The sequence below is a fragment of the Spodoptera frugiperda genome, chromosome 20 (genome assembly GCF_023101765.2).
Source record: "Spodoptera frugiperda isolate SF20-4 chromosome 20, AGI-APGP_CSIRO_Sfru_2.0, whole genome shotgun sequence".
NCBI lineage: Eukaryota > Metazoa > Arthropoda > Insecta > Lepidoptera > Noctuidae > Spodoptera > Spodoptera frugiperda.
This window is the reverse complement of record NC_064231.1, coordinates 13,540,907-13,558,028: the sequence shown is the minus strand read 5'-3', so window position 1 is coordinate 13,558,028 and position 17,122 is coordinate 13,540,907. Positions and strand designations below refer to the sequence as shown.

Here is a 17,122-nt window from a genome sequence, read left to right as displayed (position 1 = left end):
TAACGAAGCCATTATCTTTGAAACTTGTGGTCGCCTCGGTGAATAACTATGCAGGTTATTGTCTTAGTACTTACCAATATTATGGATATAGGAAGGTATACCGCTCAATACCTAAATGGCTAGTTTCAGTAAATAAATATATCAACACAGCGTAATTTGAGAACCACTGGCCTTATAATCCGAAACATAAGTTAAAAATCAATAATTTCGGATTCTTGCTTAAAACCTTGAATTGATGCTTCAAAATAGGTTTTTTTTTTACTTAAATTGATTATTTTTTAATTTTTTAAAATAATTTAGCTTCTAATAGTTCTGAATACGTCAATATATATTAGGTGTTTCAAAGACAAGTTTGATTATTTGAGAACTCTTTATTGGAACAAGATGTTAGTAGAATTGTTAATATTTTTAGTTATAGTGTTAATGTTATATGACCGTTGGTCTAGAAGGGAAGTGTACAAGTTGGGTAGACAGTTAAGTTGTAGAGTGAAAGCATACCCTTTGATTGGACACAGTTATTTGTTTTTAGGCGACAACCACAGTAAGTACTTTTTGTTGCCGTTTTCATTAATCACCCTTAAACCATGTCTTACCTTTATAGTGCTTTTCCACCAGAGATGTGCTATGCTACGTTGCTGTGGATGAATCATATTTATTGGCATATAAAGATTAGTATTGGTGGAAACAGACTCAAATAAGCTATGGATTTTTATATGGAAAGATGCGTACTAAGGATGCGTGCTATAAATGTCTGCTATCGATACGTGCTATGGATGCTTCCCTACTATCGATACATTGCATACTCGAGCTGCGCATCTCCCTCGCTCACAGCTATAGCATCGACATCAGTGGCAACGGTCACATAGTTTCACAGCTTAGTCTACATCTTCGTAGCATAGTTACATAGCACACCTCTGGTAGAAAAGCACCCTTACCTTCAGGTGACACCAAAACATTGGTGAAAGCTAAAATGGCGTTAAGTGTCACCTGTCTTAGATTAAAGGTTCCTTGAAAACGAGAGATGGTGAAAATAAGTATTGGTGTGTTAAAGTTGTGTGAAGTGAAGTCAAATCAAACAACATACAGTTCTTAATATATCGTCACTTATATTGTATTTCTAGAACGAATGCAAGCATTACAAATTCTTGGTAGAGATGCCTTGAAGAATGATAACGGTTTGTTCCCAGCGTGGCAGGGAAATTATCTGTACACAAGTGAGTAAATACTTATTATATTTATTGCCAAATAACTACCAGTGTTAGATGCTCATGACCCTCATGGTTATGAGCTTATACTAGGAACCTTTTCGGTGATGATAGTATACTATTGTTATAACCCCCGCGAATGTCGTAAGGAGCACTAAAAACCATATTATATTTAACAAAGATGGGGTTTACTGACGTAACTATTTGATGAGGAAGTCGACCTATAGCTAGATTCTTGAGCAGCATTCCGCGAACTACGACGCGGCGACTAAAACTAGTCTAGATCCTCGTCAAATAGTTCCGTGAGTAAGCCGAAATACATATCAATTAATTTAGTATGTCTCACGAAAGTTATATATTATTGTGAATAAATCTGATTGAAAAAGAGTAACCTATGGAGTTTCTTGCTCGTTCTTCTCCATAGGAATCTACACTTTGGAACGACCAAATAGCTTCACTAGAGGACTGACCGACAGACAGACATTTTTTTTTAATTGTAATATTTGCTTTGACGTTCAAAAGTGCCTTCTCGGTCTATTTGAAATAAATAATTTTGACTTTGACTTTGAATTTGAATGTAAAAATATATTTCCAGTGATCGTAGACCCTGAGGCTGCAGAGTTAGTATTAAAGACTTGTCTTGCGAAGGATGATATAATGCAAATGGCTACACTCTTTGTGGGCAATGGAAGCATATTCGCTCCTGGTAAGTGAATAATGCATTATGCAGCATATGAAGTGTACCTACAGCCAATGTTTAGTAGTAATATTATCGTATGGTAATAAGGCTAAAATAATATATATTATATGTAGTTATACATTTGTACAGTTGGAAGCCATGGAAAAACTTAAGGTGGCACAGCGAGCTATGGAACGAGCTATGTTAGGTGTATCACTGAGAGACAGGATCAGGAACACCGAGATCAGAAGGAGAACAAAACTCACCGACATAGCTCAAAGAGTAGCCTCGCTTAAGTGGAAATGGGCCGGGCACATAAGCCGTAGGGAGGACGGAAGATGGAGCCAAAAGGTGCTTGACTGGAGACCAAGATCGGGCCACAGGAACCGAGGGAAACCGCTAGCTCGCTGGAGCGATGATATCGCGAAAGCCGCAGGTCCGATGTGGAGAAGGAAGGCAAAAGACCGAAGTGTATGGAGTGCATTGGAGGAGGCCTATATCCTGCAGTGGATGTAATGGGCTGTAGAAAGAAGAAGAAGTAGTTATACATATATCATAAATTAATCGTGAATATAAATATAATCATATGTATAATGGTAAATGATGCAGAAATCGAAGAATACAATAGATATTTGTGTTCAAGGAAACAAAACTAGATATTTGACCTATGCAACTTGCCACAAGTTGCCTCTATAATTGAACATTTTAAGAATAAAAATTATAACCTTGGAAATGCTTGTACGAATATAAACAATATAAATAATATTTATTGTTAAACAACATTGAACTTATACATTGCAATATGGAGTGACTGGAAATTAGTGACAGTGACAGCGATGCGGACGAGTACTTCGACGCCTAACCACGCCTAACGCCTTTATTTTAGTTTTAAGTTAGTTTTTATTCCTTTTTTTTTGGTATTTTTAAGTTGTAAATAATGTGTTAGTTAATTTATTAGTGACCGATATTTAGACACGTCATTGTATTCGTCATTACAAATAACTTTCCCAAAGAAAATTTTTTGTATAATTATTAGTTTTATGTTTATCACAATAACAAAATTGTATTAGCACGCGCGCCTATAGTTCCAATATGCCTACTAGTCTTCCGATAACGCGGGCGCTGCTAACAGCTGATCGAGCGAAAGCACGCGCATGCGAAATGTTCACCCTGTATAGATATTTATGTCAATTAGCTGAACCTAACCACATAATAATCGATCCTAACGCAACTGGCGAAATTTCGCTTTAACAGTGTTAATTAACATTCATCCATTGAAACTTACACTTTACAGTTCCAATATGGCGACCTCGTCGAAAAGTCCTAGTGCCGACCTTCAACATGAAGAACTTGAAGTCTTTCGTGTCAATATTCGTGAGGCACAGCACCATACTTGTGCAGGAGTTGGGGAAAGTGACCGGGACTGGTCCACTGTCTGCCTTTAAATACTACACAGCTTATACCATGGATGCTATTGCTGGTAATTGTAGTAAAATTGATATGTACTGAGAAGATATCATAAAGATGATGATTAATTTGATGATGATCATGATGATGATGATGACCTATCTAATATGACAAAAACGTTATCATCTTTTAACCATAACGATTTTACGGTATTGGTCGGTAACAATACCGTAATTATGCCGAAATCGTATTTCGGGATTGAATGAGTCTTGGTTAGGGGTCACAAAATAAGACCAATTTTAAAAACTAATTTGTTCTCACAATTGTGGATTTGCAATAAAAATTACGATTTTTACATTCCAGAATCTACATTAGGATACAAGATGGGTGCCCAGAAATCTTCAGATCATCCTTTCATAAAAGCGTTCAACTATGGACTTCCGAAGTGTGCCGAACGCCTGTGCCAACCTTGGTTACACAGTGACTTGATTTACAACAACCTACCAGTGTACACAAGGCTGGTGAAACTTAAGGAATATTTATGGGGTTTCATGCTCGAGGTACCGAAACTCACCTATAGAGTACATACACACCTATAGAACAAATCAGATCATTAACTAGTCCTTCATTTCCAGTTAATCAAAGCTAAAAGACAAGAAATTAAGCACAGCAAAGAAAGTAAAGACACTGAAAGTAAGTTACATGTGCCACAAAACTAACAAAATCGAGGTTCCTACCAACAACACATACCTACCACCAACAGCGAAGTAATAAGTATTGCTATGAAAATAAATACAAATGTGTTTAAAGTAAATAAAGATAATTCTATTCCAGATTCACCAGAAGGAAATATTCAGACATTTTTGGAATGCTTAATAAGATCTTCTGGAGGAGACGATGGATACACAGATATAGAAATCGTGGAAGAGCTGATGGTCATCATGGTAGCTGGCAATGACACTTCTGCTGTCGGAGCATCTTTTATATCGTTGATACTCTCGAGGCATCCAGAAGTGCAAGAGAAAGTTTATGAAGAGTGAGTGGAGTAAATAAAAGATAATTAAGCAAGCATAGTAGTTAATGCCCATTTCTGTCCCCGTGAGAAATGTATTTGCTTAGCAGTGGGCACTTAGGTGGTCGATGTAGATGATGTTGCTAATGAGTGTTTCATTGCTAATCGGTCGAGTGTAGTGAGGGCTAACTTTCGCAAACACGAGACAAGTGGATTTGGTACTGGAAGAGTTAATTAATGCGTAGGAAATAATGTAAGACCACAAAAAATAAGTTTCCTTTTTCAACAGGTTACAGGAAGTGTTCGGCAACTCGGACAGGCTGGCCACCTTCGAGGACCTGCCTCGGCTAAAGTACCTCGATGCAGTGATCAGGGAGACACTACGATTGTACCCACCAGTACCAATCATCGTGAGAAAAGTGGAAAATCATGTGCTGTTGCGTAAGATTCTTTATATATTTTTAATGGTAGATTTAATCAATCATTGCATGATACGAAAATTAACGTAGAATTGGTAGGCTAGGTTCCTTCTCGTCTTAATCAAATTCGTCAGATGAAAATTGTACCTAAATCTTCTTTTATAGCAACCACTTGTAGACAGAAAAAAAACGAAAGCATTATTCGTTATTTGTTTTAGCTTCAGGCATCACACTTGTGCCTGGGACTGGAGTATTAGTCAACATTTGGGCTTTGCATCGCAACCCTCGCTACTGGGGAGAGGACGCGGAGCAGTTCCGACCTGAACGGTTCCTTGACACGCCACTCCAGCATCCCGCTGCGTTCATGGCTTTTAGTCATGGACCGAGAAACTGTGCAGGTTAGATTGTGAAAACTTTATTTCCACATTTAATAACTTAAAACTTCAAAGGGGGCATTAGCTTTTAATTGCATATTTTTTTAAGAAACACGAGCAGACATATCCCCTGGTGGTAAGCAATTGCCGCCGCCCATGGACACCGGAACACCAGAAGTGTTACAAGTGCGTTGCCTTTTGAGGGTTAGTAATTTAAGGGTTGTTGGCGAATCGGGGATTGGGAAAGGGGGAATTGGGCCTCCGGTAACCTCATTCACAGAACACAAGCGTTGTTTCACGTCGGTTTTCTGTGAGGCCATGGTTTCACTCCGGTTGAGCCAGCCCATTCGTGCCGAAACATGACTCTCCCACACTTTAAGTGTGTCTTACTAATTCATTCATCATTAGTCGTCAATTTCTAGGACATTCTGCATAAATTTGTAATTACGGCATTACCTAACATGCTTTACTGTTTCATGTATTCCAGGTTACCAATACGCCATGATGTCAATGAAAACAGTATTGTCGACGGTACTGCGACGCTTCAAGTTACTCCCAGCCGTGGCAAGTGACTCCAGCTTCCCTCCACTGCGACTCACCTTCGACCTGATGATGAAGGACGAAAACAACTTCCAAATACGATTAGAACCTAGAATTAAGTGTTGAATTAAACAAATCTTTCTGTCAGCTGCCAGCAGTTGCTGCTTCTATTTTTAAGATGTGATAGCTGATTTGTTATAACTTTCATAAGACATACCAAATTAATTATTTTGTTATCGGCTTACTCACGTTATTTTCCAAATATTTTGTAGTTAATAAAAAGTAAACCGTATTTTGTAGTTAATTATGTCTCACGATAGTTGTTATGAAAATTAAGTAAAATATTTTGCTTATTGTCGTTTTATTTATTTTTCCAGTGGCCTAGTGTCCAACTTGCTATCTTACTAAAATTTATTATTCATTTCGTGCTATACGCAAAGTATAGTAATGTTGTTTATACACTGAGCTCAAGTAAGAATTACGTCAAAGAAAAGCCAATTAAAGATTATTCCTAGCTAAGTTATCCTTATGTTTTTCGAAACTTATGAGAGCCGCTGAATGCAGGTGGCTTGCAACCGGCCTACTTGGAAGTTATTGGAGGCCTATGTTCAGCAGTGGACGTCTTATGGCTGATATATTATGATGATGATGATGATGAACCTCAATTATCCTCTTCATTGAGGGATGTCTTATTCCTCTTGAAAGGTGGGCCTAACATTACATATTATTGTCCTTTAACACATTGAACGCCGCGGTGGTCACTGGTGACCGACGTTAGCGGAGGATTTGCCTTCAACAGTTTTCTATTGGCAGTCAAAGACTTAATGAATATAACATATTGGTACATAGGAGGAGGAGGAGAGGAGCAGTTACAAAAATGCTGGAAAAATATACAATACTTCTTCTATAGCGCTTTTAATTGTGATTTTTTTTTAAATCATCTCTGTTGTTTTTCTACTCGAATGAATCAGAATATTATTGTAAGTACCTCATGAAAAAAAAACTAGAGAAACAACATAATAAAGCTTTTATTAATTTCAGATCCAATTTTATAAACACGAAAGAGGTAGACGAAGAATAACCACAAAAGTAGAAATTTTTATTAACTAAATAAATCTAAAAATAACTTATTTACGCTCGTTTCGATCTAGGCTCGACACATATTTGGAAACCATCTGCGTCTTTCATCATAAGGTCGAACTTGAGGCGCAGTGGTGGGAACTCAGCATTGCTATTAGGTTTTGTTGCAGGCAGGATCTTGTATCTTCTTAGCAACGTAGATAACATAGTCTTCATCGACATCATAGCATACTGATAACCTGTAAAAAATATATTACATATTATGAAAGAAGAAAGAAAGAAATATCATTTATATGTACAACAGGTAGAAACATTACACGCAAAATAAAATAAGAAAAAAAATAACAATAAAAATAAATGTCGATATACACAAAAATTAAAAACAATAACGAAATATTATTGTTTTGTGCCCGACGGTTGCATCAAAAAATCGTATCAAAATGTTGTACATCTGCATAAATCATATCTAATGCATAACCAATTATGTCTCGTCGTTGTCGTTCATCAATGACACTGAAGCCATCTACCGAAGATGAAGTTGCACCATGGTCAGAAACTGTACTGTACTGGGATGTCTACAGTAAATTATATGTATCAAGAGTCTTTCTCCAATGAGAGCGAAGCCTCTCCAGATAGAGAATCCAGGGCGTCTGCAGAGCGACTGGCAATGATTGGACGCCAGGAATCATACATCTAGCTCAGAAATACTGTGACTACATTCACCAGAGTAGAAGATAAAGGGGCTTAAGAGTGATTCTTAACGAAAACTGAGACAAACTGCAGTTCTTTTTTAAGTAAGGGCGTAACATTAAATTTAAATCTTACCAACACAGTTCCTAGGTCCATAACTGAATGGCATGAAGGCAGCTGGATGCTTAAGTTCCAGGTCAAGGAACCGTTCAGGTCGGAACTGCTCCGCGTCGTCTCCCCAGTAGCGAGGGTTGCGGTGCAAAGCCCAGATGTTGATTATGATACCAGTGCCGGGGACCAGTTTGATGCCACAGGCTGTAAATATGAGACACTATTTTAAGCATGCGACTATTTTATTAGAAAGTATAGAATTATATATATATCAGTTTGACAACATTAACAAAAATAATATAATAATAATTAATTAGCTTTATGCACTGGTTTAGTTCCGGTAACCTTCCGGGAATTTTGTTTCATCCCCTAGTAATAATAAATTATGGAAGAATTTTTATTTTGTTTTTTTTTTCAAGTAGTACCTCATTAAAACTATTATAGATGCTTTTAAATACATTTACTATGGAAATATAAATCCGACTAAAAAAATAATTATTAAAACCAGTTCAGCTGGTGTCGAGATTTGCCCTTAGCAACACATTTAGCATTCTTTTTTATATTTATAGATAATGGCTCGGTGTTTTATGGGGGGCCTTGAAAAGGTATACGAAAAATTTGGCTTGTGATTGTTCTATTTTGTTCACACAGATAGTTTCACCATACTTAGGTTCTTCGTCTGCTCTTTTATCTCTAACCACCGTACTCAGAGTCATTTAATGGCTACTTAACCCGGTCATTAGCAATTGGCTTCTATACGAAATCGTTACTAAAGATAAAGAATAGTTTAAGTAATCATTAAATATCTCTGAGGACGGCAGTAAGTTATCTTTAAGGAACATTCTTTAGTACTTACGTAACTGAAGTTCTTTTTCCACTTTTCTAGTTACTATCGGTGAGGTTGTGTACAACCGTTGTGTTTCCTTGATCACTGCCTCAAGGTACTTCAGCCGAGGCAGGTCCTCGAAGGTAGTCGGCCTGTCTGAGTCTCCAAATACTTCTTGTAACCTGTTAAATAAAATATTATAACCGTTAACCTATTCATGGGCAAATTAAATAACCATGTTAAAGAGCTATATAATATGTATTTTTCAGGTATTTTGCTTTAATTCAAAAAGATAAATAATTATTCGTTTCAAAGAATCGTTGTGGCCTGTAGGCTTAGGACGCCTCTTTGTCATTCGTAACGTGTGACTTTTTCCTAATTATACGTATGTATTTTCTGAGATTATTTAGACACCACTCACAAACTGAGTACGAAAACATCGTGAGGAAACCGCGACTTATAATTTCTAAGTATAAATTTGCAAGCATGGTGATTAATGCTCAAACCTTCTCCGTGCAAGAAGAGGCTTTTGGTTAGCCGTGTCCATTTATAGGCTGTTGATGTGTGATATGTGAATTTCAGAGTTATATACATATTAGACGAAATTGCAAGTACTACCTATGGATCTAGGATTAACAATAAACTTTTAAAAACGTTTTAAATAACTAATAACATTAGGGTATACTTAAACAAATAATAATATTTCTTTATAAAACTCACTCTTCATAAACTTTCTCCTGTATTTCGGGATATCGGGAGAGCAGCACAGACACGAAGGAAGCTGCGACTGCCGAGGTGTCAGTGCCAGCCACCAGGATCACCAGCAGTTCCTCTACTATTTCATCATCCGTGTACCCGTCGTTGCCTCCGGACAATCTTATAAGACTCTCCATAAACGTTGTACGGCCATTATCTGAAGAATTCAAATAAAAAAATCCTGTATTATGTTATGCTCCCTATCTTCATTAGGTTATGTTACTTTAACTTTGTGAGTGAATTACAAACTTTGTGACCGATAAAAGTAGCTTTTGTTACTCCTTAGTACCTGCCAATAAAAGTCCCGTTGCCATCGGTCCAACCATTTCAGAGATTAGCCAGAACAAACAAACAGATTGGCAAGAGTTATAAAAAATATTATTTTAGTGGTAAAAAGCGGTTATTTCAATATTACAAATAGGCACTCTACTTATACTTTTCTATTGTATTGACAAAATACAAGTAGATTGGCTTATTTCAGCTAATTTTTAGGTTAGTTTATTATGGTTCGATATATTTTTTTTAAGTTAGAGTTTGTATATCGAAAGTGGTTGACAAGTTCTAAATATTCTCTATTTATTTTACCGTACACATAAAAATATGCCTAGTATGATAAACTATTTTTTATAAAGGCATTATTTAACACCGGTCTTAAAACTATATCATTCCATTTTATATAATAGTAATGATGACATAAATATTCACTATTAATGTCAGTTTTAATTATGTTTATGAATTTATGTTTATATGGCCTATAGAACCGAAAGAAAAAATATTTAAATTTTTAATTAGTGGATCATTTTGGACGACCTTGTTGTTAAGTTAATGACAGATGTTTATCTTATCTTCATTAACTGGCAAATAACTAGTTTTATTTGTTACCCCTGTAAATAAAATATTCAAAGTTACACGATACTTACTTTCGTCTTGTTCCTTGTTTGAATTTTCTTGAAGTTCCTTTCGTTTATTTCTTATCAACTGAAATCATAAAAGTTGTTAGAAATCGCGCGCCTCAAAGAGCTATTAAACTATAACAGATGGGGCCCAGTAGGCCCGATCTGGAGCTGCGGACTACCCAACGGGTTTACCGAGGCTCCAGCTCAAAAAGCAGGAGTAGGAACGGGGTGGTTTTTGTCAGTAACAGTCTGACACTCCCTCTCATATAATACAAATTTTGAAGTTGAATGTATGTCAAGGGCACAGACCTAGAGTCCGTGAAGAACAAATATTTGTTGAAAATATGTTACCTCAAGCATAAAGTCCCATATATACTTCTTGTGTTTCATCAGCATTGAGAACCGAGGAAGATTCTTGTATATCGAATCACTGTGTAACCATGGCTGACAAATGCGCTCTGATACGCTATTGAGACCCATATCGAATCCCTTCAAGAAAAAGTGATCAGAACTTTGTTGGGCATTCATTTTATGAGCCATCGCTGTTTCTGAAATTTTATAAAAAGTGATTACCATTGATTTATCTTATGAAGGCGCCAGACATTTGCGCATTTATTAATCCAGTTATGACTTCTCCTCTTTGTATTTGTTTTATGAGCATAACTTGTCATCCATTTAAAACTTACGTGCAATAGAATCCATCGTATAAGCAGAAATGTATTTAAATGCTGGAAATGGTTCACCATTTTTAACTGTTTTTCCCATTTCCTCAATCAAGATTTGGCTTTCACTTGCAAATATAGTAGTGAAATATTTTAAATTCTTCATACTGAACATCGGTATTAAAACTTTGCGACGCGGACGCCAAATGGGCACTGGAATAAAGTCATTTTCATCATTATTTAAGTGTGTAGTGTAGCCATTTAAGTGTGGGAGAGTCATGCTTCGGCACGAATGGGCCGGCTCGACCAGAGTGACAACCGACGTGAAACAACGCTTGCGTTGTGTTTCGTTGTGCCAGTGAGGTTATCGGAGGCCCAATTCCCCCTTCTCAATCTTCCCGTTCCCCGATTCCCCAACAACCCTTAAATTTCCTAGCCACCAAAAGGCCGGTAACGCACTTGTAACACGTCTGGTGTTTCAAGTGTCCATGGGCGGCGGAGATTGCTTACCATCAGGTGATACGTCTGCTTGTTTACCGTGTTCCATAAAAAAATTGATGTTTATGACTAAAGAGATAAGGTTACGTAAATATCGTAGAATTTTCACCTGGAGCGTATATAGAACCATTGCCAATAAAAACTGAAGCCAATCTAACGAGGTCGTCTTTTTCCGAAATGTTTTTTAAGATTACGTCTGCTGCTTCAGCATCAGCAACAACTGCAACATTAAATCACATTGTAAAATAATATATAAAACATTTTATATGAAAATAAGATATTAAGTTATATTGTAACTTTCGTGAGTCATACTAAATTAATTGTTATGTCAGCAGAGCGACAGTCGCCTCGTCGTATGTCACGCAATGCTACTCATGAGAGATTATTTCTAGTATGGCTTGAAATTAAATAAAATGATTTTATTTTTCTGTAAATAGGTTACAAAACAGCACTAATACACGTCAAAAATTATAAAAAACAAATCTAGATGAGCTTTAAACTAGTTGTGTTCCTCATCAAATAATTACGTGATTAAACCAAAAATCATAAACTTCTACTTGTATGTCTCACAAAAGTTATAATATGAACATGTTAATATTTCTAAATATGAAACTTACTGGTATACAAATAATTTAGAAACCACAGCGATGACAAGCCATTTTCATGTTTCAATGCATCCAAGCCAACAGTCTGGAATGCTTTCAATAGTCCTGAAATTATCGTTGTAATGTAAATATATATAATATTTTTTTCCTAAATTTTGTAAGCGCAATTGTAACTATTGATTGATTTTTTTGTGATTACAGTGGTTATATAGGGTGACTCGTAATTCGACATATTCCTCTCGAAAGATGATAATACAACACCTACAAAATTAGCCCTGCAGACCCTGGTCCGAAAGTATAGCCACTTTTTAAAACGAATGATATTTCTCTCAGGATTAGTATTAATAAATGTTTATTAATGTATTGGCAACTGATAAAAACTAAAACAACTTAAATTAAACCGGTAGTTTTTACTAATTGATATTTTTGCAGTTCGGGATTTTTTTACCAAAACCAAAAATTTTGAATATCTCAGAAACTACCCATTTTGGGACCAGGGACATCAGAACTAATTTTTGTAGGAAATTTATAATATTAACACCTCCCAAGAATAATACGTCGAATTATTAGGCACTTGTATAGTTCTTATGCTGCATTTCTTATAATTTTTAGTTTTTTTTTTACAAAATAAATATGAGAAACGAAAACCGAAAAACGAAACCTTTGAGTTTTAGAATATCATAATTATTAATAATTTTTCTACTTTAGTTTATAATAGTATAATATAGGAGTTTAATATGAACTACCCCTTTAAATACTAACACCCAATAGTATGATACCATAAAACATATAAAAAAATCTTTCGATTCTATAACCAAAATTCTTATACATAATAATTTAATTACACACTGTGTTTATATAATTAATTATTTATTTATTGAAGTCTCATGCACTCAGTTGTAGGGTACACTAGGTGAACATAATGCCTCAAAATATACTTTTCAAATTAATGTTGCATTTACATATATTTTATTTATTAATGTTGCATTTATTACCTATTCGTACCGATAAATAAAATCTTTGTTAATACTTACTTATATTATCCCCAGCGAACAAATAACTGTGTCCAATGATCGGAAACGCCTTTATTCCAGAATTCAACTGTTCCCCTAACTTGTAGATAGCCCTCTTTGTCCAGCGTTGGTGTATCAATAGGAGTACAACCACCAGTAATATCAGTTCGATCAACATTTTGTACCACTTATAATAAATACACTTTTAAAAAAACTACTTAATATAGGTGCCCATGAATAAAAAAATTTTTTTTTTTTTTTGGTTTTTCCTCGCGTCTGTAGTCTACTTGCTACGAGTAAAGAAGCGTGTTTGATTTGGTTTCAAGCTTTTCAAAGGACACCCGAAAATATTACACAACACTACAAAAATAAGGTGATCGTACTGTCTTGTTTGAATAGAGGGGATTGTAGGGTCGACTTCAAATTGTTCAACTTATAATATTTGTTCTGTTAGTACTTAATTAGATATTGCTAGTTATTTCCCTAAAAGATTTTTGGTGTTAAATTAAAAACAAAACCTATATACTTAACCTTACCTAACCCTAGTTTTTTTTTTTGTGTATCTTTTCTAATTTACATCTGTATTTTTTTGGTATTGTTTTTTTTTCTGTGTCAAATAAATGTTTTTTTCTTTCCTATTAACACCTATGGGAGTCACAAATGCGTTGCTGGCCTTTTCGAAGGAATTCGCATTTTTCTGGATGGTTTAAAGATTGTTTTGGTGTGTGTGTAAGTTATAATTTCCTTGTACGTAGAATTGGACATGCAACTTTCAGTGGTCAACAATTGTTCAATCGTTCAACCATGGTGTTCTGCGAAAGAAGATGTAAACAAACTGCTGCAAGATTTCTGTTTGATCATTTGTTAAAATAAAATAAGTTCTAGTCATAATTAAAAAAATTATAAATTTAACCCTTCAATATACCGTTTAGTTATCGGTAAGGTAAAATAATGCGCGTTTTACCTACAAAATATTATCTGTACTGCTTGTTGGCACAACAAGAGGGCCATGGCAGCACTAGTAATTAAAATACAGAATCTAGTCTAGATAATATTAGCAGGCTAATTAGAATGAGATCTTTAACACCTTTTTTTTTTTTTTTTCAGGGGGGAAAATCATCCAATGACTTCTCCCGCCTTGGGTGAGGCGGGAGGGAGTGTCAGACTCTTACTGACTAAAAACCACCCCGTTCCTTCTCCTGCTTTGAGCCGGAGCCCCGGTAACCTTTTACGTTGTCCGCAGCTCCGGATCAGGCATCAGCCCTACTGGGCCCCATCTGTGGTGGTCTGGCTCTTTGAGGCGCGCGCGGAAAGATCTTTAACACCTACGTTGGTAAATCGGTTAAAGAAACAAAATATAGGTTTACTCTAAACTGCACCGTTTAATAGCCGCTACCCACATTCGCATGTGCAACAGTCACCGTGTTGGTTTTTTAATAAGTAAGGATACATAGGTTATCTAGACGTATCTAACGATATATACATGTCTAGATAGCTTAACTGGTTAAGAGGATATTATGTGGTAGTTAATAATACTGCACTCATAAATACATACATGCATAATATTATTTACATACATGATATGCACGGGTAAAACTACTAAAAATTAGAGACATAAAGATTGGAACTAGTGTACTAAAATAAAAAAAAAACAAAGATAAGGGGTAGGCAGAGGTGCACATTACGGTACGTAATGCCGCTATACAATGTACCTAGACCTACTTTTCACTATTTATGTTATTAGTCCCATGTAATCGGGTGTGAGCCTATTACCATATATCGGGCACAATTCCAGACTCCGTGCTATTACTGAGAAATTTTCGAAAAGCCGAAAAAAGCCCAGTAATACTTTACCCGATACGGAAATCGAATCCGAGACCCCTTGCCCGGCAGGCCTCTACTAAAAGGTGCTTTTTACCAAAAATTTGCGAAAAGACATAACATAGCACAGTCGTTACAATTATTAAGTTTTCTTAACTAGTTTATATAAAAAAATAAAACGCTAAAAGAAAAATAAAACGCAGTGAATATTTATAGTATTTCTAAACATTACTTAATCGGATGTCCGGGAAAAAATATAAATAGTGCTAACTAAGTCTCCGTTTGTTTTCTCTATTCTCTGTCCAAAGTTTAGGCTAATAAGCATAACCAATCACTGGTAATGACTAATGTTAAAGTCCAACCCACAGCGCCACCGACTGGACATTCAAGAATGCAAGACGTGCATATACTAGTTTTGCAATAGTAGTTATTTTTAGTATGTTGTTATTATAAATAGTCTTGTTATTATGTCATAATTGGGGGAAATAGTATAGAGAGAACTTTGGTTTAATGTCGTTTCCATTGTTTAACTGTTTGATTCCCATTAAACTCCATAAAATTTTTCACGCTGGATCTTTGATAACAATGTAGTTATCCACGTGTACCATTATTTTAACCTTTTAAAGCCTTAACAATGGTTTAATATATCACTATTGTTTACTAGTCTATACTAATATTATAAAGCTGAAAAGTTTGTTTGTTTGTTTGAACGTGCTAATCTTCAAAATTAATGGTCCGATTTGAATAATTCTTTTTGTTTTGGATAGCGCTTTTATCGAGGAAGGCTATAGACTATAAAACATCACGCTATGACCAGTAGGAGCCAAGTAGAACAGGTGAAACCGCGCGGAAGTAGCTAGTATATTATAAAATGCGATAGTATTAATTTAATTATTTATTTTGTTTGAAAATTTATTTTCAATTTTCGGTTTTTGTTAAAATATTTAGTTGTATAATGCTCCTGTGAACGAGTACTACTTTATATATTTTTATATAATAAATTTTTACTAGTACTATAAAAGATTTATTAACTTGACATATATATCCGCCAAACGAGTCAAAACAACTATGAAAATAATGTCCAATTAATGGTAATTAACGAATATATAAAAACACGCATTATGGTATACAACTCTACCTCAACTACTCGCAACGTAAGTAGTCCTATCTTATACAAAAAAAAACGTAGAAATAAAACCAGATATGCCAGATAGAAATAAAATATTTAAATTGTTTCTCTGTGTAACAGAAAAAAAATCACTTAAAACAATAATATAAATTAAAAGTAGATATTATTATAGCCTTTTTTTCGTGTAACATTTAAGTTTTACAGTTTTATTTCGGAAAAACTTACAAGCAGTAATTTGTGTATTTATTATGTTAAAACAATTATACGTAAATGTATTAAAACCGTATCTAAAGAAGACTAACATTAAGAAAAAAAAACATATTCCATACGAACAAAGCAGGGAAAAATGTTTAGTATGTACTATAAAGTCATATAGATACATATATACTATCTATTTATCATATAATTAACAATTCATTGGCGTCATTAAAACTTGTTACGATTCTAGAAACATTTTATCATTAATTAAAAAAATTACCTTCTGCGCCAAAAAAAAATACTAGCAACCATTATTTAATTAAGGGCCCATTCTCTTAGGTGTGAGGAAACTTGTGTGAACTCGCTTTACTCATGAATTTCAATTGTAAAGTTCTTTATGGATTTCATTGTTCAATAAAATATTAAAAAAGAAAATTCTATGAAAATAATCCACTAAAAAAAAATGAGAATCGCCTTCAATTTTATTTATTTAATCTTCTTTACATAAATAACTGTGAATGGCGGACTTAATGCCTTAAGGCATTCTCTGACAGTCTACCGCATATATTACGGCACGTAATGCCGCTATACAATGTACACACCCACTTTTCACCATTTGTGTTATAAGTCCCATGTAATAAGGGGGAGCCTATTGTCACATACCGGGCACATTTCCAAAATCCGTGTAACCACTGAGCGGTAAAAATTAAAAAAGCCCAGCAATGCTTGCCCGACCCGGGAATCAAACCCGAAACCCCTTACCCGACACGCACATACGACTACGCGGCTAACGAGGCAGCCTCATATTCCAAATCTGTCGATTGTAAGTACCTACCTAAATGCTTTGATGTCTTTTACTTTAAGTCTTTGACTGCCAATAGAAAACTGTTGAAGGCAAATCCTCCGCTGACGTCGGTAACCGGTGACCACCACGGCGTTCAATGTGTTAATCTATGTGACTGGCCTTAAATCTACATGGAAATTGTTAGTTCAGAACCTTGAAAAAGATGTAATAAAATTTTCAAAGATAAACATTCTACGTCTTTTATAACTTTGGTTAATTAATTTTCATTATAGTTTATGAATGGATACTTAAGTAGGGCCGCTGTCCTTGCTACAATGTCAAAACTGACGTAACTATAAAGTGTATGGGGTCACTCGTTAATCTATCAAGATCAACACAGCTATCAATAGGAATTAT

At 35.2% G+C, this 17,122-nt stretch overlaps 2 protein-coding genes across 2 annotated transcripts; one reads left to right on the top strand and one right to left on the bottom strand.

Moving 5' to 3' along the window:
* The first annotated feature begins 316 nt into the window (after positions 1–316).
* Positions 317–5,987, top strand: LOC118282305 (cytochrome P450 4C1-like). The gene is made up of 10 exons (XM_035603325.2): positions 317–541; positions 1,122–1,214; positions 1,801–1,911; positions 3,179–3,364; positions 3,655–3,851; positions 3,927–3,984; positions 4,126–4,327; positions 4,593–4,744; positions 4,941–5,120; positions 5,584–5,987. Exons 1-10 carry the CDS (start codon positions 385–387, stop codon positions 5,760–5,762), a joined length of 1,515 nt encoding a protein of 504 aa, XP_035459218.2. The 5' UTR covers positions 317–384; the 3' UTR covers positions 5,763–5,987.
* A 727-nt stretch (positions 5,988–6,714) lies between these two features.
* LOC118282416 (cytochrome P450 4V2-like) lies at positions 6,715–13,090 on the bottom strand. The gene is made up of 10 exons (XM_050701086.1): positions 12,795–13,090; positions 11,773–11,865; positions 11,265–11,375; positions 10,682–10,870; positions 10,347–10,543; positions 10,020–10,077; positions 9,064–9,256; positions 8,374–8,525; positions 7,542–7,721; positions 6,715–6,955 (listed from the first exon to the last, which is right to left on the bottom strand). The coding sequence occupies exons 1-10, from the start codon at positions 12,949–12,951 to the stop codon at positions 6,768–6,770; spliced, it is 1,518 nt and encodes a 505-aa protein (XP_050557043.1). The 5' UTR covers positions 12,952–13,090; the 3' UTR covers positions 6,715–6,767.
* Positions 13,091–17,122: the final 4,032 nt, after the last annotated feature.

Excerpts from the sequence above, each read along its gene's own strand:
- LOC118282305 (XM_035603325.2), top strand. The coding sequence starts at position 385 with ATGTTAGTAGAATTGTTAATATTTTTAGTTATAGTGTTAATGTTATAT. Across the intron at positions 3,365-3,654 it reads TACCATGGATGCTATTGCTG|AATCTACATTAGGATACAAG; the intron begins GTAATTGTAGTA and ends TTTACATTCCAG. Across the intron at positions 5,121-5,583 it reads TGGACCGAGAAACTGTGCAG|GTTACCAATACGCCATGATG; the intron begins GTTAGATTGTGA and ends CATGTATTCCAG.
- LOC118282416 (XM_050701086.1), bottom strand. The coding sequence starts at position 12,951 with ATGTTGATCGAACTGATATTACTGGTGGTTGTACTCCTATTGATACAC. Across the intron at positions 11,866-12,794 it reads GTTCGCTGGGGATAATATAA|GACTATTGAAAGCATTCCAG; the intron begins GTAAGTATTAAC and ends CGATAATTTCAG. Across the intron at positions 8,526-9,063 it reads CAGGAGAAAGTTTATGAAGA|GTTACAAGAAGTATTTGGAG; the intron begins GTGAGTTTTATA and ends TTTATTTAACAG.